Consider the following 24911-nt stretch of genomic DNA (forward strand, 5'->3'; position numbering starts at 1 on the left):
CAACTCTGGTCCGGACCAAACAAGCGGACCGAGACCGAGCTGCAAGGTCGGACTCGGTCCGGACCAAAGGAACCCTGGTGCGGACCTTTTGGAGGTGTGAAAGCAGACCGGACCTAATCCGACAGTTTTGCTTTTTTGTACCTCGGGAGCTTCCGTCGTTTGTCGAGCATTATGGGAAACAGAGTCTTGACACTCCACCGCAAAGTGCAAACACTGTTTCGGTTGTCAAGGGAACCTTACAACAGTCGTTCAGTCATTCAGACCAGTGGTAGGCTAGACTACAGAGTACAAAAAATGAGTAGGGGGCAAACGTGGGTCGAGGAAGAAACGCGCACCCTTGTGGATATATGGGCAAATATCCACATATCTGAGCTTTTGGAGAGAACACACAAAAATGCCGACGTGTTTGCTGTATTCAGTGAGAAAATGAAGGAGAAGGGGTTCACGCGCTCCCCAGAACAATGTCGGCTAAAAGTGAAGGAACTCCGTCAGACCTACATTAAAATCAGGGACATTCTTTCAAAAAGTGGCGGTACTAGCGACGCGAAAAAGAAATTCATCTATTGCGTGAAGAGCCAGAACTGTCACAACATGATGTGCGCTCATCAGCGCTATCCTCCGTAGCCGCCTTGCCCTTTGTTGTCGTCGTTGATAAATTACTTGTACAACAGCATAGTAATCGCACAATTGTAAAAACTGGAAAAAACATATAGCTTTGATGACATTAAAAAGAATAACAGCACGGAAAGCCTCCATGACTGCTTTTGAACTTAACGCTTTGTGCGCGTGTCGTCTCTGACCAATAGCTGAACGACCTCAGGGCGCGCGGCTTTGTTGGCAGATTTTGGTCCGCTTACTAAAATGTACAGTGTGAAAGCGAACCGCACCAAAATGAAAAAATAAAAAAAACATTTGGTTCGGACCAAAGCAAGTGAACTATCGAACTATCCTGGTCTGAATACACCCTGAGTGTGAAATCGCAAAACGGTATTCTAGCGAACAATAAAATAGTAAAGATTCAGAAAAACAAATCATTCAGTGATCATTTTAATAGTGTAATTTCATCCGAACTCGGCCTAACGCTCGATTTAGAACTACAAAAAGTCCGTGTGTCGGGCATTTTAAGTACCTTTGTAAAAGTTTTGCAAATGTTGCAGTCAGCATTTAAAATGCTAACTTATACAAGTTTCAGTTGATTAAACCGTCATATTTTATTAAATGTGTCTGCTTTTGTAATAAAAAAGTACTGAAAGAAAACCAAACACAGCATTGCGATTTCTTATCCATCCATTTAAAAAAAATAAAATCCCTCCCTCCCGAATGGAAAAATTTTTTTTTTTTTTTTTTTTTTTTTGCTGACCCGGTGGACAGGAAGCGGATTTTTATTTAAGGATGGCCCAAAACCTTGTGAACGCGATATCTCAAAGGCTAATGAAAGGAATTTCACCGAACTTTCACCATTTGTGTGCTTTGGGACAAACATGAACTGATTAGATTTTGAGGTTAAAAGGTCACAGGTCCAGATTACTGTGAGGTCAAATGTCCATCCTGAAATCACAACTTAAGGCGTGTAGTCAACCAGGCGGAGGCATCCCCATCGACGCCATTGGTGTAGAGGGTTTTTTTTTTAAATCTTACGTTTCCCCATAATGAATACTTGGTTTCGTTTATTGTAGCAATACATGATTTGAATGTTAAAAATTCAGTGTAAGCAAGCGGTCAGATGGGCTTTAGACATTTTGTTTCGGTGATTGAAATGTTCTTTCCTCTTGCGCTCAGTGTATCGAGCTAATGGGAGATGGCTGTCTAAACAACGAGCACTTTGAGGAGATGGGAGGCATTCTGAAAAGCAAACTGGAGGAGCACTTTAAAAACCAAGAACTCCGACAAGGTGATCTCTCGAAAGAATCGAAGAACGAAGTTTTTTGTTAAGTGCAAATAACCTTTTTTTTTTTTTTTTTTTCCCCCTCCCTTTTCTGTTTAGCCAAAAGACAAGATGAGGATTATGATGAGCAGGTTGAAGAAACGTTACAAGATGAGGTAAATGTGCCTTTATTCCTAAGAGTATACTTTTTTTTTTAAATTAAAACGATTAGTTCAAAGCTGCAGGGTAAACTCTACTTTGATAAAATTAATAGCGTGTTTTCCTCCTCTCCCAGGATGAGAATGATGTGTACATTCTTACCAAGGTGTCGGACATTTTGCATGCTGTGTTCTGCAGTTACAAAGAGAAAGTGCTTCCTTGGTTTGAACAGCTTTTACAGCTTATAGTCAATCTTATTGTAAGTATAGTCCAGTTATTTTATTTATTTTTAATTTTGACCAATCCTATAATCTGATATATCCAGGTTGTGTTTTGCTTGGCCAGTTATAATTCCTACAACATCGTGGTGTTCATATGGTCTGGTTAACACCAGACCATATCACAAGTGAAATATGGTCTGGAATCCGCCTATTGAATTTCTCGTAGGGGAGGTGTGGTTTACGATTGTCAACGGCCGTTTATTGGACGTTGCGAATGTCTATCATTTGGCGTACGCGTAGCCCATGGCCAATCATGGCAGTTATACCCGGTGATGTAGTTAGAGCGACGAAGAGGCGACTCTTGATAGCATTTTCCTGCTCTGGACCAAGCTGTGCCGCAGAAATCCCGAGATCGCCTGCCTCCTTTACCTGGTCTTCCACCAAGGCAGTCAGTGGCGAGACTACCGCAACGACCGGGGTTTGGCTAAACCCCATCTGCTTAGCCACTAAGGGGGCTAGTTGGCAAATGAGACTTTTACCAAACCCTGTCGGGAGCAAGGCAAAGGCATCTGTCTTCGTGTCAACGAAAGACTGTAACGCCAAACGCTGTTCTTTTTTTTTTTTTAAACAAACTTTCGCTCTAAACTATTCAGAACAGTGTCTAAAGCTTGATCGAAAGTTTGGTTCGTATCGCTCGCCGCCATGTTAAATGTGATCCGTAAACAGTCCCAAATAAACTACAAGCTTCCGTTTGTCGAGTAGTACGCGTCACCGTCTTTCCACCCCTCCCCACTCTCTGATTGGCTCCCTAACTCAGGCGAGCCTTTAGACCATAGTTTCCATGCTGTCTTTTCAGATCGGAACGATTGTGCAAAGCAGCATGGGATTTCCCAGGCTAGTGTTCATCTAGTCTCCTGTGTTTATTAGGAAAGATTGTGTACATTTTAAATACAGCTGTAGCCAGCTTTTTTTTTTTTAAAGAACGCTTTGGTTTTCCATTCTGATAGCTAGGATCCGATTAACGGAGTAGCGTCTAATCTTAAAGCTTCGATTTCATAAAGTCAGTGAAATTTAGTTCCCTCTGAAATTCGGTCATTGCGATCCATTTATTTCTGTAATATCTCTCAAAATATCAGGCCGTTCTGCGGCTGGGAAGTTATTTAACTTGAGGGGATTCCCGAGCAAATAATGTGCACGAAATCGCTCGCTTCGTGCAGACAGAGGAAGTCCGTGTGCGCACGCGCATCATTCTGTCGCTAAACGAACAGCTGATCACACCAAGGTGCTCGCTGACTGCCGATATATTTATTAGCTTGGTCCTGCGCTTCCTTTCCTTCGTATCTAACAACGCCTTCTCTCGCTTTAACGTAGTCGGTCTTTCACGTTTCATTCTCGTCCTCCGTTGTTTCAGATTTGTATCCCGCAATGCCTTGCGCGAACAGGGAAAGCCCACCGTGATGTAGTATCTTGCATTGGGTCATGGTGAAGCAGGAAAAAATGGCGGAGAATTTCGGGCCACATGGGTCTAAATTCGTTAATTGTTCTATTTTTAAAAACCTAATAAAATTGGAAGTCTGTGATTCGAGTTCAGTAGGTTCAGTCCACTAAAGAAAAATAACTGGGTGTCTGGGAAAACTCTTATGACCTACACTTGAAAAATCTGAAAGGCAGTCTAGCTTTAATCTACATGGAGTAGCTGGCTTTGGGCCGGTTTTGAGCCCTGTTGCTGTTTGGCATTGCATCATTAAATGTAGGCTCATATTCGGGGTGTAGAAAAACTGATGGGAATCAATCAGTCCAGCAGGCTCTTGTATAGGGCCATTATTAAAAAATGTTCTGTTTCCGGTCCACCGGCCGGGTGAGTGCCGTTTGTGCGGTTGAAATTTTTTTTTAACTCCGGTTTTTCTACATTTTTTTCAGGTTCGTAAATCTAAAATCGAACTCGACATTTATGCATTCCGTGCAGAATATAGAATTGAATCAGCTCTGCGCATGCGCCGTGCGGCACAAAAAAATGGCAGCCACCATGAAGGAAGAAGATCCGGAGTTTTCAAACATTTGCTTAAGTGTGAAATCGCAAAATGGTATTCTAGCGAACAACAAAATAGTAAAGATTCAGAAAAGCAAATCATTCAGTGATCTTTTTAATAGTGTCATTTCATCCGAACTCGGCCTAACACTCGATTTAGAACTACAGAAAGTCCGTGTGTCGGACCATCACAAACCGTTACTGGAAAATTCGTTTGATCTTGATCTATCCGAGACGTTACAAACAGCTTTTGAGTTTTGTCATGGGAAATTCATTACCCTGACAGATCTGTAGAAGAACCTAATAGATCTTAATATTTTATTAAATGTGTCTGCTTTTGTAATAAAAAAGTACTGAAAGAAAAAGCAAACACAGCATTGTGATTTCTTATCTATCTATCTCGTGTGTGTATATATCCCTCCCTACTGAATTTTTTTTTTTTGCTCACCCGGTGGACAGGAAATGGATTTTTTTTTTTTAAGGATGGCCTAACTGCACCAGTTTACGAGACTAGGTCTGGTTCTTATTGAGAATGGAAAGCCATTAAAATCAAGTTAATGTACTCCAGATAACGGTTATAATACCAGTTCTCAGGTCAGGGAGGACCATGAAGAAATGATTGGACATTAAAGAAAAACAATTTCAATCTCGTACATCAGTGCAAGTTAAATTGAACTGAACTGAATCTTTAGACTGGACGTGAATCACATGTATTGGTGCCAAGCTATGCTTTATTGGATCAGTATTGAATTGCATTGTCAAATTTGTTAGGATATCTTTTTGCATAATATTGTATACTAGGTATAATGTGTGTTGTCTGAAAAAGGGAGATTCTGGCCTCTGTATGCAATAGAATAAAGGTTTACAGTGTCCTCTGAAAGTACTGGAACAGCAAGGCCAACTCTTAAAAAACTCCACACTAAAAAAAAAAAAAATTGGGCTTGAAATTAAAACGTAACTAGATTTCAGCTTTCCTTTCCTGATATTTACATCTAGATGTGTTCAACAATTTAGACCGTGGTACCTTACACTACCGTTCAAAAGTTTGGGGTCACTTTGAAATTTCCTTATTTTTGAAAGAAAAGCACTGTTCTTTTCAATGAAGATCACTTTAAACTAATCAGAAATCCACTCTATACATTGCTAATGTGGTAAATGACTATTCTAGCTGCAAATGTCTGGTTTTTGGTGCAATATCTCCATAGGTGTATAGAGGCCCATTTCCAGCAACTCTCACTCCAGTGTTCTAATGGTACAATGTGTTTGCTCATTGCCTCAGAAGGCTAATGGATGATGAGAAAACCCTTGTACAATCATGTTAGCACAGCTGAAAACAGTTGAGCTCTTTAGAGAAGCTATAAAACTGACCTTCCTTTGAGCAGATTGACTTTCTGGAGCATCACATTTGTGGGGTCGATTAAATGCTCAAAATGGCCAGAAAAATGTCTTGACTATATTTTCTGTTCATTTTACAACTTATGGTGCTAAATAAGTGTGACTTTTCATGGAAAACACAAATTTGTCTGGGTGACCCCAAACTTTTGAACAGTAGTGTATGTGGCAGACCACCCATGCTTTAGGTAAGCAAAAATATACACGGTCTTAAAGTAAATAACACAATATTTGGTTGTATATTCCAACTGCATCAAGCCAACAACAGACATCCATTTTTCAAGTGATGATAAATCTTGGAACGTGTGACAGACAGGGGTTTCTTGTTGCCCAGGTGTGCCCCGTTCTTGTTCTTCAGAGATGTAACCGCTTAATTTGTCAAGTCAAGTTTATTTTTATAGCGCTTTTAACAATAAACATTGTCGCAAAGCAGCTTTACAGAATTTGAACGACTTAAAACGTGAGCCAATTTTGTCCCTAATCTATCCCCAATGAGCAAGCCTGTGGCGACGGTGGCAAGGAAAAACTCCCTCAGACGACATGAGGAAGAAACCTTGAGAGGAACCAGACTCAAAAGGGAACCCATCCTCATTTGGGTCTACTGTTGGTTTGATCCCTGGTTTTCACCCGTAAAGACCGAAGTTGTGAAAATGGATAAACCAACATGAAGACCAGAGAGTTGACGAGAGGAGAAAAGCAAGCCATTCTGAAGATGAGAATAGAAGAGAACTTGATCAGAGCCATTGGGTATAGCCAGTATGACAATTTGGAATGTCCTGAAAAAGAAACGAGGCACTGGTGTACGAACAGCCAGACGTCGTCATTCACTGCGGTTTTCCTTGGATGACCTGCTCAAAACATTGCGAGAGCTGTGAAGAAAACCCCCCAAAAGTCATCTGTGACAACGTTGGGCTACGGTCACACTACAGCTTGCAACGCTTTGTGATGGGTTATCCGATGAAAGTGAGGCGTTTGGTGCGAGCGTTTGCTGACGAAAATGTAGTCACCAAATTTCAATACATGCATTTGAAATTTTTCATGATGGTTTTTGGCCGCTCATGAGGCGGAGACGCACCAAAAAACAACTCGTGAAACTCCTGAGAACGTTTTGCCGTGCATCGCACGATTAGTGGCAATGCTACTAATGTTTCATCACAAACCCATCATGAGCTGTCGTGTGACCAGGGCCTTAACCACTACAGAACATGATTAAGATATCGCAGTGCACTGTTTGGTTTGCATCTTGTTATGGCCTCTGTATTTCCCCTCTCAAACTGTTCAATCAGAAGGCTGTTCCAGTACTTTCAGACGGGTGGGGGTGTGTATAGGCAGGCTAAAGATATTCAGTGTTGGTTTCTCACAACTTCATTTCATGTTACTGTACATTTCCTTTTAGCTTAATTACTTTAAAGCTGGCTTGATTAGAGACAAATTTTGTTTTAATTCACTGTATTCCAGTGGGTTACATTCATACACGAAGTTGAATTTATCTTTAAACGGACGTTCTGGAAATTTATGTCATGACTTTAGCATCTTCTGATTGGCCAGTTATTCGGAGTTAATTGGGAGTTCACCTTGAAAAGGGTCTACCTTTAGGCAGAGTGCCTTTTTGCTGTTGATGCCATGGGGAAATCCAAGCAACTCACCGGTGGGGAAAAATATGGATTACAAGTGTGGCGTGTCCTTGGGAGTAATTTTTAAATTCTGGTTCAAATTGGAGGGAAAAAAGAACCATTAAAATCAATTTGCAAGAGAGAATGAATGTACTGCAGAGTTCTTGTAGTTCCAATTCTCAGGCAAATAAAGACTGGAATGACAATGTTTGAAATTATTTTTCTTTAGTCTCCAACCTAGGATATCTGTGCATTGTTAAATTTAACTGAACTGAATCTTGGGCAATTTCTAGACAACTGATGGTCCCATAAGCAACTGTAATGTGTTGTGCAAGTACGGAAATCTTGGGACCACACAAACTGCATCGTCAGGAAGGCAGCACAAATTGATGAACAAACTTTTTTTTTTTTTTTGGTCTGGAAGGTTCAACTGAACCCCAAGACAGCAAAGGTGGTGGTGGTGACTTGTACCAAAATACGTAAAGCTACAATTTAAGCTTTGCATCGCCATTGCCTGAAAGGTGGTTATGTAGGGACCACACTCCTCTCCCAAAACCGGGAGTGAAGTTTGCAGCTCGTCACCAGCCTTATGGAGGCGTGTTCTATGGTCCGATGAAACACAAATCGAATATATGGAAGGGAACGGGTGAGGCTTTTTATTTCCGCGGTCTGTCATGATCTGGGTGTGTGTTGCTGGAAAAAGAAGTCAAATCAACTTTGTCAAATGCTATACATGCTCGACATACAGCACAGATGAAACATCAGTCCTCTCTGACCCACGGTGCAAACAGGCAATGCAATAAATAAAAATAGAATAATTGAAAAAAACAGACCGTATAAACACTCTAGATAGGAACTAGACATAAGGGGTGTTCACACGGCACATATTTGCATCGATGCTGCACCGATGTATTTTGTTGCGATATATCTTACACCGGTGTAAATTTTGTGGAGCGTTCACGCGTCACAAACCTGCTTACTAGAGAGAAGCGTGTTCACACCGGTGCAGCCCCACTTGCGTTCACACGGCAGTTTTTGCGACCGTGCTATACGATAGTAATAATGCGGAAATGAAATATGCGCATGCGTGAAAATGTACTTCCTTTTCCCGGTTGTCATGGCATCACCAAGCGCCGGGAAAACAACGTGGATGAAGACACCGGTGTTGCCAGATACTGCTAACGTTTTCCAGCCCAAAATGTGTTCAAATCCGCCAAAATGCACTTAAAACCGCCCAATCTGGCAACACTGGAAGACACGCAGTTCTGTTGTTGATATTCGCCATTTTGGAAGCGCAAAATACCAGGATGCAAATTATGCAATGCCCGTATGTAATCAACTCTCCTCACGCGTAGCGAGTCTACCCCTGTAGCGTTCAGACGTCCCATTTTATATCGGTGCTGCCCCGCAAACTAGCATTTACTCCGGAGTCAATTTCTTAAACCACCTCCCGAGCAGCACCAGTTTAAGCAGCTTTCAGGGGCTACACCGGTATAACTTTGTACCGTGTCAACGCTCTACCGGGGCAGCCCCGGTGCTACACCGGAGTAAAAGTTGCCATGTGAACACCCCTATTGACTAAACACTCAGACAATATAAACACTCTAGATATTAACTAAATGTAGACTAAACACTCGTACACACAAATTGGTTCAAATAACCAAACAGTCAAGGGCACTTGAGGTATAGCAGGTAAACATGAAATAAGCAGAATAAACAAACTAGCAGCTGTTAAGATGAGGTAGTGGTGCATTTCAGAAAATAGATGGCAGCGTGAGGAAGGAAGAATATCTAGAAATGGTGAAACGCTGCCTCAATTGGGCTTTCCAACAGTACGTACTAAGCATACCCAATATGAAACAAAATGGCTTAAAAAGAAAAGTGAAGGTATTGGAGTGGCAATCGCAATGCCCCGACCTGAATCCTGGAGAAAATTTGTGGACTGAACCGACTGAGCAGAAATTCCAATCCAGTATTGAAAGAAGCTTGTGGAAGACTGCCCCGAGCATTTAATTAAGGCTCCAGCAATTAAGCAATGCTGACGAAGTGCCTGTAAATATTTGACCCTACTGAAAACCTTACGTCAACGAAAGGTGAAATAAATGGGTGTCGCGCCGTAATATTTAAGATCCCTTTATGGAAAAAAAATTGGACCGTAATTGACTTAAAACAGGAAATTTATGGCAACATGAAATGTGTGAAGTTGTGAAAAAATGACTTAACCGAGGTGTTGTGTGAACTTTTGGCCTGAACTCTGTATACAGAAGTTTTCTGACACAGTAAATGGACATTGCGCAAATGACCACACCCCAATCCATCGCTCTCTTGTAGTGCCCACATAGGCCCTGGGCTGACAGACAGTGGGGTCTATGCATTTTCGATGATGTGATTGAGCACTGCAGTCCTTCTTCATTCAAGTATGCGGAGTACTTCTTGCGACCCATGATACAAGCTCTCTGTGACACCAGCCCAGAGGTACGACAGGCAGCTGCTTACGGGGTTGGAGTCATGGCCCAGTTTGGAGGAGAGAACTACAGGCCCTTCTGCACAGGTGAGTTCATAGACGTCCATTAAACACCGTTCATAAAACCCAAAAATGCTACTTTTGCACTGCAAAAAATGTCCTTTCAAAAATAAGAAATAAAAGATTAAAACAAAGCATATTTGCTTGAATCAGGTGAAAAAAAAAATCTGCCAATGGAACTAGTCAAATTTGACTTGGTAAGATTTCTTAAAGTAAGATGAAAAATCGAACCTGTTTTTAGATGAAATAATTCCAAAATAAGATTGGGGAACTTATTATGCGAGATCTGATTAACTCAAAATAATCAAAATAGTTCTTATAACAAGATCGTACTTCTTACATTTAGCCATTCAAGTATTTTTTTGGGGCTTTTTCACCTTTATTGGATAGGACAGTGTAGAGACAGGACAGGAAATGAGCGGGAGAGAGAGACAGGAAGGGATCGGGAAATGACCTTGGGTTGGAATCAAACCCAGGTCCCCGGATTTATGGTATGGCGCCTTAGCTACCTGAGCCACGACGCCCCTCAAGTCATTTTTATTTATTTCATTTTAAGGGTATTTCACTTAAATTCATGACAAAGTCTTAGCAGTAAAAACTGAATTGAAGATAAATATACTGATATTAGGATTGTTAAATTCTACAACTAAGCATTGCTAGCTTAAAAGATTCTCCTTTTGTGACCTGTAATTAGTAAAATACTCTAGATATGAGACCAGAGACTATCTTGAATCAAGTTGACGACACGTGTAGCATTGCAACAAGTTTATTTTTTCCCCCATTTCAACATTAAAACATCTCTTAAGATTCCACTTCCCCAGGACCTCAGGCACCAAAAAAATAAATAAAATAAAGTCTACGCATTTTGACTTGGTGCTTACACAACGCCAAAGCAACAGTGCATTTTGGGGGCGTTTGTTTGTTTGTTTTCTGATTTCAGTAAAGTTCATTTATTCCCAAAACAAGCATACTTTTTTTTTTTTCTTGAAACAAGATGAACCGCATTTGACAAATGTCCAAAATGTACTTACTTGTTTTAAAAAAAAACTTTTTATTTTCAAAGGCGCTCCAAATAAGACTTTAAGACATTTTGTCTATACAAGATTTTCAAGATGGACTGTCTAAAAACTAGCCTTTCTAGCTAAATGAGGTTTTGCTTGTTGGGCAGTTATGTCTTATAATAAGGGTGGCGAGATGTTTTGACTTGAAAATAGACAAATAAACTTCCTAAGATTTTTATTTTTTGCAGTGTGGACTTCCGAAACCTCAAGCATCCATTGGTTCTACTCATCTTTATATTGCATTCAGTTGAATATAGGTCAAAAAGGATTTTTAAATCATTCCCTTGAAGGCAAAATACAAAAGCAGCTTGGTTGAGAAGTTTGATGTCCAGTTTTTCCGTCATGAATATAGCATTAAGTTAGTGATTTTTAAACAAAGCATGGCCCAGTGCCAGATTTTAAGGCCAAATATTACATATTCACATGTACAACCCCAATTCCAAACTAGAAGGGCACCTGGTAGTGTGCAGATCTCTACCAGGCCGCATATTTGGATTTCCATCACAATCTAATAAATTATTCCTTGGCCCATGGCCCACCTTTCCTCAAAACTTCATCAAAAACTTTTCGCCACTTTTAGAGTTGCATTGGGAACAGACAGACTAACAGAGGTGAAAACCTCCTCCCAAAAAAGTTGGTGGAGGTAAAAAAAAAAAAAAAAAAAAACGTGGGACATGTAAAATGGAAATTAAAAACAATGCACTGATTTTTGCAAATCATGAAAGCCTGATATTTCTTTAAATAATAAGAGTAGTACAAAGATGGGTCAAATGTTGAAACTGAATTTGGTGCCAGCAACCTTTTTTTTCAAAAGTTGGAATGGACAACAAAAGACTGGAGAAGTTGTCGGTTTATTTAAAAACTAATTGGGTTAATTGGCAACAGGTCAGTAACATCATTGGATATAAAAAGAGCCACTCGGAGAGGCCGAGTGTCTCAGAAGTAAAGGGGGAGGGGTTCACCGCTCTGTGAAAGATTGCGTGGGTAAATAGCGCAACAGTTTAAAGGAGATACGCAGAGCCTTTATTTTTAAATAAATTTGAGTGGATAGTATTTCCATCCTTGACTCTTGTATGCTGCATAAATGGGAATAAAAAAATATATATTTTTGAGAGTTAAAACTGACCGCAAAGTTGCCGTTCGAGCTGCCCCGCTGAGCCAGCCAGCCCTGAGTGCGTGACGTCACAGCGGGAACCGGTTTTAAGGCCGAGGCCTTTTACAGCTATAGACCAAAGTCATATAAATAAATAAAAATTTATGGTGAAAGTAAGAAATCCTGTTACCGACTCGCTCAACTAAGACTGATTTGACTTCATTGATTGTGGGTTGACTCTCATTAAAACAGGATGGGTGTTATAACTTATGCAACATGCATGCATTTTTACTGATAAAACGTAAAAGGCTCATTAAATAATCAGATGAACTGAGACAATCGCATTCTGAAGCAAATTAAATAATCTTATACCGCTAACTTAAACACACAATACAAGTTACATGGATTAATCTAAACGCAGGGAAACAGCGTGGTGTTTTGTATCCAAATGAGAGTCGGAGCTTACCCGTCTGTGTTCTCGCTTCTTGAAGGCCGAGCTTGTGGCCGATTTGTTTTTGAAACAATCTGACTCTGTTCATTCAGTTCTCCATTTATTCGCTTCTTCCACATAAGGGCGAGATGGCAGCAATGTCCAGCGGAGAAATCAGACGGCTGCTCCACTCACTCACTTCTTTTCTTCATACTGTGTACTCCGCAATTACTATAAAACCTGGGACGGAACCGGAGGTCACCGTTTTTAGCAACAACTACGGGGAGGTCACTGCCCGAGTGATGTGTCCCGTCCCGGGTTTTAGCAACAACCCTCAGCTCAGTCCGGGAGAACTGGTGCAACTGAACTTTTCTTGTAGTTTTCCTTTAATTGTTTGTACTGCACCCTCTTTCAATACGGGCTTCTAGCCAACGCTCCTCAACAGATCAGAGGTCTCGTACGAGTCTTCAGTAAAATGTGCAGAGCAGAGGAGAGACCACTTCATAGCTGCCCAATGTGCCCATGAAGTTCTCGCAAAACGTGTCCAAGTCTTTGCAGTTTGAACATTCTTGGGCCATGAACGCAGCGTAAAGCCACCTTCTGTCGTGTTGCTGCATCCGCCAGCAACACATCTACGTGGCATGGCGATAAATTGGCTCAAAATGGAGGCTCGGAGTTGCAGTCAGCTGTGTTTTAGTACAGCGGAAATGGCAATGAGACCGATAGACTTCCTGCTGTGACGTCACAGATGTCAAGGTCATTCACTCAGACCGCTACCTATATAAATCACTTTCAATCATAAAAATTACTATATTAGATGTATTGTTGACTCTTAAAACTATTCCTGTGCCATTCTTGAGGTCTCGAGGCATTTATAACCGAAAGTGAGGCCATGGCTCTGCGTATCTGCTTTAAGAACAACATTCTTCGATGTGAAATGGCAAATAATTTGGGCATCACATCATTAAAAGATTCGGAGAATGCAGGGAAATCTCTACACAAGGGACAAAGGCCGAAAACCAGCATTTGATGTCTGATCTTCGGGCCCCCAGGTAACACTGCGTTAAAAACACGCGATTCCGTAGTCGCAATCGTTGCATGGGCTCAGGAACACATCTGAAAATCATCTGAGCAGTTTGTCCCTGCATCCACACAAACAAGTTAAAATGATATCCGATTGTAAACAATATCCAGAAACACCACTGCCTTCTCTGGATTCGAGCTCATTTCTGATGGACTGCGGCGAAGTGGAAAACTGTTCTGTGGTCTGATGAATCAAAATTTGAATTTCTTTTTTGGAGGTCATGGACACTGCATCCTCTAGCCTAAAGTGGAGAGGAGGCAGTCTGGCTTATCAGCACACAGTTCAAAAGCCAGCATCTGTGCTTGTATAGGGGTGGCATTAGTGTACATCTGGGAAGGCATCTTTAATGCTGAAAGGTACATCCAGGTTTTGGAGTAACATGCACTGCCATTTAGGTGACTTTGCAGGGTCGTCCCTGCTTATCCCAGCAAGACCATGCCAAACCACGTTCTGCATGTGCCAAGTGTGGCTTCATGGTAAACGTGTGGGTGCTAAACTGGCCTGCCTCCCACTGAAAATGTGTGGCATGTTATGATGGGCAAAATGCAACGGAGACCCCAGACTTTTGAGCAACTGAAGTTGTATATCAAGTAGAGCCCTGCACTCCCGCGGGACCCGACGCAAAGCAGTGCGGCGCGGGACAAATTTTGAAAGCTCATTGCGGGCGCAAGCGGGAGGGGGAGTGCACAATGCGAGAGCGGGCGGGAGAGGTGATAAGCTGCAGTCCCGCTAACTAAAAACGTGTTTAAAATAAAATTTATTAATTTGTCTCATATATAATTTGTGCTGGATATTTTATTTGGTATTAATAAAAACATTTTAAGATGCCTAAATTTGCAGATGTGGTCTAATCTTGCGTACGTTTCCGAATGGGTATCTCTGTAAAGCCTCAGCTGCGCATGCCGCCTGGCAATGCGCACCCTCGCTACGTGTGCTAGGTGAAGGATCGGTCAGTGGAGTGCTCAGCTCAGCATATTTAATTCCCCAAGCCAATGACAAGAACTTTCGTGAGAAATAACGCGAACGTCTGCGTCATGCGGGATTTGCGGGCGGGAGCGGGACAAAATATGGCAGGCGGGAGTGGGACTGAAAATCATAATTCTTTGTGGGAGCGGGACTGCACAGGGCGGGAGCGGGACTGAAAATTCTGTCCTGCGCAGACCTCTAATATCAAGCAAGAACAGATGTTTTACTTGGAGAACTTCGGCAATTAGTGTCCTCAGTTCCCGAACACTTGGTGAAATCTAAAAAATATAAAAGCAACATGCATAGCATATACTGAGATTCACAGAAACTTGGTCACTCACTCGCAAGCAGACAGCAAAAGTTTGTGGACACCTCAGTCACACTCATGCCTTCAGAACACCCCCCCCCCCCCCCCAAAAAAAAATTGCAGATTTAGGCCCCTTTTGCGGTTTTAGAACCTCCACTCTTCTAGGAAGGCATTCCACTAGATTTTTGCTCACGGCCCTTAATTCCATCTGTTCCAGAGGCACAAGATCACGGACCCTGCACTTCAATCCCAACTGAGCATACAGTGGTGCTTGAAAGTTTGTGAACCCTTTAGAATTTTCGATATTTCTGCATAAATATGACCTAAAGCATCATCAGATTTTCACACAAGTCCTAAAAGTAGATAAAGAGAACCCAGTTAAACAAATGAGACAAAAATATTACACAGTACTTGGTCATTTATTTAATGAGGAAAATGACCCAATATTACATATTTGTGAGTGGCAAAAGTATGTGAACCTTTTGCTTTCAGTATCTGCTGTGAACCCCCTTGTGCAGCAACAACTGCAACTAAACGTTTCCGGTAACTGTTGATCAGTCCTGCACACCGGCTTGGAGGAATTTTAGCCCATTCCTCCGTACAGAACAGCTTCAACTCTGGGATGTTGGTGGGTTTCCTCACATGAGCTGCTCGCTTCAGGTCCTTCCACAACATTTCCATTGGATTAAGATCAGGACTTTGACTTGGCCATTCCAAAACATTAACTTTATTCTTCTTTAACCATTCTTTGGTAGAACAACTTGTGTGCTTAGGGTCGTTCTCTTGCTGCATGACCCACCTTCTCTTGAGATTCAGTTCATGGACAGATGTCTTGATATTTTCCTTTAGAATTTGCTGGAATAATTCAGAATTCATTGTTCCATCAATGATGGCAAGCCGTCCTGGCCCAGATGCAGCAAAACAGGCCCAAACCATGATACTACCACCACCATGTTTCACAAATGGGATAAGGTTTTTATGCTGGAATGCAGTGTTTTCCTTTCTCCAAACAGAATGCTTCTCATTTAAACCAAAAAAATTCTATTTTGGTCTCATCTTTCCACAAACCAGTTTTCCAACAGCCTTCTGGCTTGTCCACATGATCTTTAGCAAAGTGCAGACAAGCAGCAATGTTCTTTTTGGAGAGCAGTGGCTTTCTCCTTGCAACCCTGCCATGCACACCATTGTTGTTCAGTGTTCTCCTGATGGTGGACTCATGAACATTAACATTAGCCAATGTGAGAGAGGCCTTCAGTTGCTTAGAAGTTACCCTGGGGTCCTTTGTGACTTCGCTGACTATTACACGCCTTGCTCTTGGAGTGATCTTTGTTGGTCGACCACTCCTGGGGAGGGTAACAATGGTCTTGAATTTCCTCCATTTGTACACAATCTGTCTGACTGTGGATTGGTGGAGTCCAAACTCTTTAGAGATGGTTTTGTAACCTTTTCCAGCCTGATGAGCAACAACAACGCTTTTTCTGAGGTCCTCAGAAATCTCCTTTGTTCATGCCATGATACACTTCCACAAACATGTGTTGTGAAGATCAGACTTTGATAGATCCCTGTTCTTTAAATAAAACAGGGTGCCCACTCACACCTGATTGTCATCCCATTGATTGAAAACACCTGACTCTAATTTCACCTTCAAATTAACTGCTAATCCTAGAGGTTCACATACTTTTGCCACTCTCAGATATGTAATATTGGATCATTTTCCTCAATAAATAAATGACCAAGTATAATATTTTTGTCTCATTTGTTTAACTGGGTTCTCTTTATCTACTTTTAGGACTTGTGTAAAAATCTGATGATGTTTATTTATGCAGAAATATAAAAAATTATAAAGGGTTTGCAAACTTTCAAGCGCCACTGTATGTTGCACCAAAACCTGTATACGTCATTCAGCATTAATGGTGCCTTCCCAGTTGTGCAAGATGCACATGTACCCTAATGCATCCCCGTATCACGGATGCTAGCTTTTGAACTGTGCACTGATGAGCCGGATGGTCCCTCTCCTCTTTAGCCCAGAGTACATGGTGTCCGTGATTTTCCAAAAAGAATTTCAAGCTTTGATTCATCGGACCGCGGGACAGTTTTCCACTTCACCTCAGTCCGTCGTAAACGAGCTCAGGCCTAAAGAAGGCGGTGGTGTTTCCAGATATCGTTAGTTTATATCTGGTTTCTTCTTTGCATGATAGAATTTGAACTTGCATTTGTGGATGCAGTGATGAACCGTGTTTGGATGCTGGTTTTCGGTCGTGTTCCTGAACCCATGCAGCGACTTCCACTACAGAATCATGTCTGTTTTTAATGCAGTGTCGCCTGAGGGGCCCAAATATCAGTCATCCAGTGTTGGTTTTTGGCCTTGTCCCTCACATACAGATTTCTCTGGAATCTTTTAATGATTAGATGGTACTGTAGATGGTACGGTATGATGCTCAAATTCTTTTAAGTGGCGTCCCTCAACGTAAAACTACAGTCATTGCACTATTTGCCCACTCATCCTTTCTGGGATGCTCTTTTAATCCCCAATCATGTTACTGACCTGTCGGGAATGGAATCTCCTAATCTGAACTAAATCCAAAATGCTAGGTAGCCATAAAATATGGATTTCAGTTCTGCAGGAACCCTTTATTATTACAAGCAAAGACTACATGTATGCAAGGACATGGGTTGTTCTCTACAAGGACCCGTCTGTGATTCCGTCTTTCAGCAATGCAACGGCGTGTCCATTTGTTTAGATATGAGCTGACGTACAGCAGTAAGCAGTAAAAGGTTTCGTTTTCTAAACTGTGGCCTTGTTTCATTCGGCCTGTGTGAAGACTTGGGGGGCGGGATGATACTGAAATGACCTGGAGAGCATAACATTTTCACAGGCTCCAGAATTCATAGCACGCATGAGTTCACCACATAGTGTTCAACTATGGAGCCCTGCTCATGACATTTTAACTAAATTCCCATATCTGTTTGTTCCTGCGTTATAGGTAAACTGTGGCCACATTTTTGTCCATTCCTTTTAGTTAAATTCTGGCCATGTTTAAAATGAGGGAATGAATTATTAAAACATGGCCACTATACAGTACCAGTCAATAGTTTGGACACCTAATTCAGTGTGTTTTCTTTTTTTATTAAGACATTTCATGTCTTCAAGTAATGATGGGGTGTCCTCTCCCTCTCTCTCCTTATTTGAGTGGTTCTTGATGTATGGAGTATATTGATATATGCAGGGCTGTGAAAAATCCGCGGAATTCCGTGAATTTGGCCGCCAAAAATATCATTTTAGTAAATCATCTAATTTTGCAATAAAAATTGGGGGGTAGGTTTCTTTTGCGACAATGACAGACCGGTTTACGGCATTTGCGCCATGCTTACAAACCATGGCGTGAATCTTGTGCTCTTTAAACACGCTTTCGATATCAACGGTTTTGAAAAGGAGAATTTCGCGGTATGTCCGTGTCACGGAGGGACATCGTTCAGACGGAGGACGGTGAGACCGACGATGTCAAAAACATTTGCCAAGGAAAACGGCATCAAAAATCCATGGAATTGGCGATGGCTGGAGTTTAAAGTCGGTAGTGAATGAGCACATACGGAAGATAAAAGAACCGGGGAAAGCTTACTGCATCTTGTGCCATCAGGATGTGAAGTACGGTTCTGGTGGAAGAACGCGTTTGGTTGACCATGTTAAAGGAAAAAAACATGCGGAATTGGTGAAATTGAAGCTGTTGAACTATAGATTACCAGGTAGACCATCTTGTTCACATTTATATATTCAATTTATTATAATAATAAACAGTTCAAATTAAATGGCATGGTTGAGAAAATATTTGCTTTCAGGAGATGCTTCAAATCCATCAATATACACAAAATCTGTTCAGCTTCTGGGGCCCTGCGGGCCCCCGGCTCCTGGGGGACTGCTCCCCCCAGACCCCCTGCTAAAATTGTTTCCTCGGATTTTGTCATTTCTATTTCACAGCCCTGTATATGGGACACAATGACGTCCCTAAAAAGGATTTAAACAAAGTAGATGAAGGATGACAGACAAAATTGCCACATACCAGCAGTAACTACTGGTAAACAGCAGGGCATGAAATCCCGTATGTGAGAACAGAACAAAAATAAAATTTGTCATAAAGGCCAGAGAATAAAAATGTCTTGAGCATAGCTTTAAAAATCGATGGATGGAGCATGTATATTTTCTAATGGCAACTGGTTCCATAAGCATGGAGCAGTGACTGCCAAGGCTCCATTACCTTTTAGCTTAAAACGTGTTCATGGGACATGTAAAAGAGCTTCCCTGGCATATATAAAGGACCTGGGGGCTGAATGCAGATGGAGAAGATCTGAAATATAAAATGGGGCCTGCCCATTAAGAGCCTTAAAAACAAGTAATAGGATCTTAAACTGAATTCGAAAATGGGTAGGAAGCCAACGGCGGGAGACCAGAATTAGGGTAATGCGTTGTACGTGGATACAAGCGGTCGAAATGAGTGTTCTCCGCAGGGTGGCTGGACTCTCCTTTAGAAACAGGGTGAGAAGCTTGGTCATTTCGGGAGAGACTGAGTAGAACAACTGCTCCTCCACGTCAAAAGGAGTCAGTCGAGGTGGTTCGGGCACCTTGTTGGGATGCCCCCTGGATGACTCCCAAGGGAGGTTTTCTGGGCATGTCCCACCGGGAGGAGACCCCGGGGCAGACCCAGGACATGCTGGAGAGATTACATCTCTCACTTGGCCTGGGAACGCCTCGGTATTCCTCCGGAAGAGCTGGTGGAGGTGGCCGGGGAGAGGGAGTGTAGGCTGCTCCCTCCGCGACCCAGATCCGGATAAGTGGCTGAGGATGAGCATGATTGGACAACTTTGTGCTCCTCACAAATTTTCAGATTTACTGGCAAACTTTTACTTGGATTCAGATTTAATGGCAGTTTCTCTTCTGAACATCCCCAGAAGCTATTCCTCTCCTGATTAGCGTGATCCAGGCTGCAGATTCCAGAGCCAAGGAAAACGTAAATGCAACAGAAAACTGCATCTCTGCTGTTGGTAAGGTCATGAGGTATCGACCAGAATGCGTCAATGTCGACGAGATCCTCCCTCATTGGATTTCATGGCTGCCACTCAATGAAGACAAAGAAGAGGCCGTTCACACATTTAATTATCTGTGTGATCTTATTGAAAGGTGAGTCCAACAATTGCGGTCTTGTGTATCGGGTGGTATTCGGTTTTTGGCCAGTCCTAATCAATTCTCCATTATTTGGTTCTTTTTATTAAAGCAACAATCCTACTGTTCTTGGACCGGACAATGCAAACCTTCCCAAAATATTCCTCATAATTGCTGAAGGGGTTGCTAATGAATCGGTTAAAGCTGAAGATCACTGCAGCAAGAGACTGGCAAATGTCATTCGTCAAGTACAAGTGAGTGATTTGGTTAACCTTTTATTTATTCATGTAGTCAACATGGTGTTGCTGACTGAGGCATCAGTATTAGTGTCTGAAAGTTGCTCTCATGTCCAATCTTCAGGTCTCTGGAGGACTTTGGACACAGTGTGTATCAACGCTCAATGAAACCCACCAGAAGGCCATTCAGGATCTCCTCAACACGGCGTAAACTGAGGCTTTATGGTCCACCAGAGAGAGAAAGAGGGGTCTCTTTCCAACCACAAATCTCCCACCCACCCATTGAGTAATGAACTGTAGTATTACTTGATTGTAGGGCTAATATCCAATATGCCCTCCCCCTTCCCTAATGGGTGTAGTATTCGATTCTGCAGAAAAGGCTTCCTTCTTTTATAGAAAAGTCCTTGTGCTCATCTCCGTGAAAGTGTGGAGGTTACATTTAGATGTTAAAACTTTTCCAGTGTAGGAACTGTTCCACTAATATTGAGTTATTACACGTGTCCCATCGCAATGTCTTACACTAAGGATATTGCCTCATCTACGTTTTTGCAGCTTTAGTTTAAACCTGGATTCCCATCGACTGTAGTGACTTTACCAGTAGTGGGGAAGGCCAGTTGTTTTTGCATCCATGGGAGATGTGATGTAACGGCTAACAGCATATCTTCTGTCACTCCATGATATAAAAATAAAAACATAAGGTATGAGTCTCTGTGACTTTTTTTTTTTTTTTAAAGATGCAAAAGGTTTACTGTTCTAAACACATGACATCATTAATCCAGAAAGACGAGGGGTTTTTTTTTATTTAAAAAAAAAATCCATTTGTATTATCGGTCTTGTCCCCTGTGTTGGCAAATATAAATTAACTTTAAATTTAGTCAATAACGTTTAGACTTCATGTCCGCTAGTCATAAATGTTGATACAGGACCCTCAAAGCTCATTAGTATCAATTTATTTTGATTGATTGATTACTTTATTCTGAACAATAAAGAAGAAATATATAAAAATAAAAAAAATTTAAATAAAAAATGCAATAATCAAAACATCGTCATAAACAAACAGAATAGCGTAGCCACAAGGCAGTAACATAATGTTCGGAAAGGATTAGGAAGAAGTAAATAACCTATCCAATCCTAACCCTCTATACCACCGCTAATCAAACATCACTTTCCGCCATAATAAACTATAGACCCCTTCGCATGTTTGTAAACAAACCGACCGTTGCCAGGATGCGCGCGCAGCCTGGACTCAGGCCCTGTCCACACGGCAACGGATTCAGGTGACTCCGATACAATTGCTTATCGTTTAGGCCTGGCGTCCACACGGCACCGGCGTTTTGGGTGCCCAAAACGCAATCTTTTTGAGAACGGGTTCCAGAGTGGAAAGATCTGGCAACGTTGCCGTTGTGAAGTCGTCTGGATGAGTAGAACGGATTTGTTTACGATGACGTCACAACCACATGACTGTGAGTGCTTCACGCCGGGTAGAAGTGTAACGAATATCACCAGGAAAAAGCCTTACAGAGCACTAGTGAGAGTGAAACACGAGCTTGGATATTATTATTATTATTATGTTCAGTGTTAGTTCACAGTAGTAATGCAAGAAGCAGAATAGTGACAGTAATAGTGAAGCAAAAACATGCAATTGTACAAACACTGCAGCTCTACAGCAAAATATTCATTTATGAAATGGTCTGATTCTTAACACCAGTAGTGCCAATGATCTCATTGCGATGCGAGTTGTCAACAAATCCTATAACTTGGTTCATGAAACGCGCTCACAAAATATTTTCACTGTGAATATTTATTGTGTAATGATGCAAAGTGAGAGAGAGAGAGAGAATAGCCCTTAGGGCAGAGTCAATCCCGCCAGCAAAAATGGGGGAAAAAAAGGAGCGATCTCACCTCTTCAAGATGTTGGTTTAAGTCCGACAAGACATTCCTCAAAAAGGGCGTAGAAGAACAAATTAATCCATCAACGTGTAGCATTCAATTTATTCCGGACCATTAAAGACGCCGCCTTCCGCGTAGAATCATACGTCATCCTCGCCGCCATATTGGATGGGTCAAAGCGGAGAATAAAGATTCATGCGCTGCCTTTAACTGTACCAACAGGTTTACCGTCCAAACGAGATCACATGGGATTACCTTTCACAGGTGAGAAACAACAAATTAATCCATCAACGTGTAGCATTCAATTTATTCCGGACCATTAAAGACGCTGCCTTCCGCGTAGAATCATACGTCATCCTCGCCGCCATATTGGAAAGGTCAAAGCGGAGAATAAAGATTAGCTGCGTTTAACTGTACCAACAGGTTTGCCGTCCAAACGAGATCACATGGGATTACCTTTCACAGGTGAGACTGGAAAAATACTTTTCATTGTATTTGGTCATTATAATGTAATTTTACAAACATTTTCCTGACTTTGTGGCTAATATGAAGTCTCGCGCATAATAGTTTATGCGCATGCATCCTTACTTCTATTGTTCTGGTGTCTCCGAAGGGACCGTCTTACAGCGCCCCTAGAGGTGTGGCATGTGTATTGCATCGTTTTCAGCAAGTGTTGCGTTGCCATATGGACCTGATATTTTACTGATCGTTGCCCATTTGGACGCGATATATTTTTAAATAACATCTCGTTGCCGTTGTCGTGTGGATGTAGCCTCAGAAACAATGGTGCTGCCCATAGACCAGCATTATGAGCTGTCAGATTATGCCAAACAGTTGTCGTTACAAGATCGAGAATGCTACATAAATAAGTTAACTCTAACAAGTGGACATCGCCTACCGGATCCGCATTTAATTAAAGAGTGGACGGACGATGTTAGTAAGTTCCCTGGTATACAATGGCCAGATATATACTCGTACCTTATTGACAAGACTTCAGTGTACACCCACGAAAAACTTCGTGCCTACAAGTCTTTAGACGCATATGATTGTTATGTGCGGGCATGTACAACTTGATTAACAATGGGACATTCATATTCATTTTGTTTTAATCAAATTATGCCAGTGGTGTGATGGCAATGTGGCTTTAGCTACAACAGCAAATACCAACACTAAACAGTAATTTGCAGGAGGTAATGGCATGAAAGGAATGATAGTGTAAAGAGTGCAGCTAAGAGAAATCAGAGCTGCGTAAAAAGCGAGAGGCAGAGACCAGAAATGAAACTGAACGGGGCGGGAGCTAGGTTAGAGCAGTCAACGTAAGTTGGCATTTAGAGTGAGGGCACACAATTTTACCTTTCCATCCTTGCTTTAAAATTGTGATTTTCGGCATACACAAATAATGATGGCACAAAATCTGGACTGCTTGAGTCAAGCGAGACCTCTCCTACAAACAAAACTGCATGCAAAGCTAAGTTAACACGCTAACAATATTCATTACATTGTGTAACTATGACCCAGCTAATCAGACAAACGTTACCAAAGTATTTTGCTACATCAATAAACGAAGACTAGAAAGAATAAAAAAGAAAGATTTAATAAATAGCCTGATCTTAGCTGTGATGAAGTGGGCACTGCAAACCCGCGCATTTTTGATGGTGCTTTCATCCCAGTCTACACGTTTGATGGCTTGTAGTCATAGACGTCGGCAATTTTTTTGGAATGGGTGAGATCCTGCTGGAATTCTGTACATTTTAACCCCATCACTGCTACGATTCTGACACCCGACAACACAACAACTAGGCATCGCTGAGTCTTTTTTGAGTCCAGGCTGCGCGCGCAATTTCCGCTTATGTATGAATGACGTTTACTGCGAAGGGGTCTATATATACAAAAGAAAACATAGCAACATGGTATAATATCGATCAAATCATATATATACAGATACTTGTTATGCATATATACACACATACAGTACATACATATACACATACCTATAACTATACACAAAATACAAGAAGACCAGTCACAGACTTGCTCTCAATTTCATCACCTATATAGTCTGCCTGTCCTCTTTCTCATATATTTTTATTAATATGTTTTTATATAATTTTTTAAACAGTTTTATGTTGGTGCTATTTGAGTTCATTATCCAGACCATTCCACAATTTCACCCCACAGACTGTTCTGCACATACTTTTCATAGCTGTTCTAACATTTACTCTCTTAAAATTCATTTCCCCTCTCAGGTTATACCCACCCTGCCTTTCCATAAACGTATTTTGTACCTCACCCGGAAGAAGGTTATGTCTTGCTTTATTTTTATTTTAATGAATAAAGTTGTGAAAGCCTGTGGAATGTTGGGTAGAAAAGCAAAATACGATAGCAAGACGCTTCAGTCGATCCCAACTTTACTGCAGAGGCACCAACATGGACCACGACAAGACGCCTGAAAAGTATGCTCTTCTCCAGTGTTCCAAAAGCCTCTTAATGCTAAGAGCATCTTAACTAGGAGAGAGCGCGTTCACTGTGCTGCGTACTCTACCAATTAATGATCTTTGTGCTGTGACGTTTTGGGGAAACTCGGCACTTTTTTTTTTTCTTCAGCTAAAGCAGCAGTCATGCCAAATACAGTTGTGTTCAAAATAATAGCAGTGTGTTTAAAAACGTGAGTAAAGCTCAAAATCCTTATAGTTTTTATTTCCATGCGTTGGGAACACTGCACATTATATTCTACATCAAAACATGAAGAAAAATGTATGAGTATTTTAATTACTTTACAGAAAATGAAGAAAAATGAACATTGGGCTGTTCAAAAAAATAGCAGCGTCTGCATTTTTCATTACAAACTCCAAATATTTACTGTATAAACTGAAAAAATCTTAAGGAT

At 41.5% G+C, this 24911-nt stretch overlaps 1 protein-coding gene across 2 annotated transcripts in view; it reads left to right on the forward strand.

Annotated features, from left to right (window-relative positions):
- kpnb3 (karyopherin (importin) beta 3) overlaps positions 1–20838 on the forward strand; it is a 131836-nt gene extending 110998 nt beyond the window's left edge. For both annotated transcript variants that reach the window (XM_060898618.1, XM_060898619.1), the window contains exons 20-26: positions 1780–1891; positions 1985–2040; positions 2160–2282; positions 9610–9829; positions 19688–19916; positions 20011–20152; positions 20259–20838. In XM_060898618.1, the coding sequence (XP_060754601.1) occupies positions 1780–1891; positions 1985–2040; positions 2160–2282; positions 9610–9829; positions 19688–19916; positions 20011–20152; positions 20259–20345 (969 nt within the window). In that variant the 3' untranslated portion in view covers positions 20346–20838. The remainder of the gene's footprint in view (positions 1–1779; positions 1892–1984; positions 2041–2159; positions 2283–9609; positions 9830–19687; positions 19917–20010; positions 20153–20258) is intronic.
- Positions 20839–24911: the final 4073 nt, after the last annotated feature.

Source organism: Neoarius graeffei, chromosome 18, assembly GCF_027579695.1.
Source record: "Neoarius graeffei isolate fNeoGra1 chromosome 18, fNeoGra1.pri, whole genome shotgun sequence".
Lineage (NCBI taxonomy): Eukaryota > Metazoa > Chordata > Actinopteri > Siluriformes > Ariidae > Neoarius > Neoarius graeffei.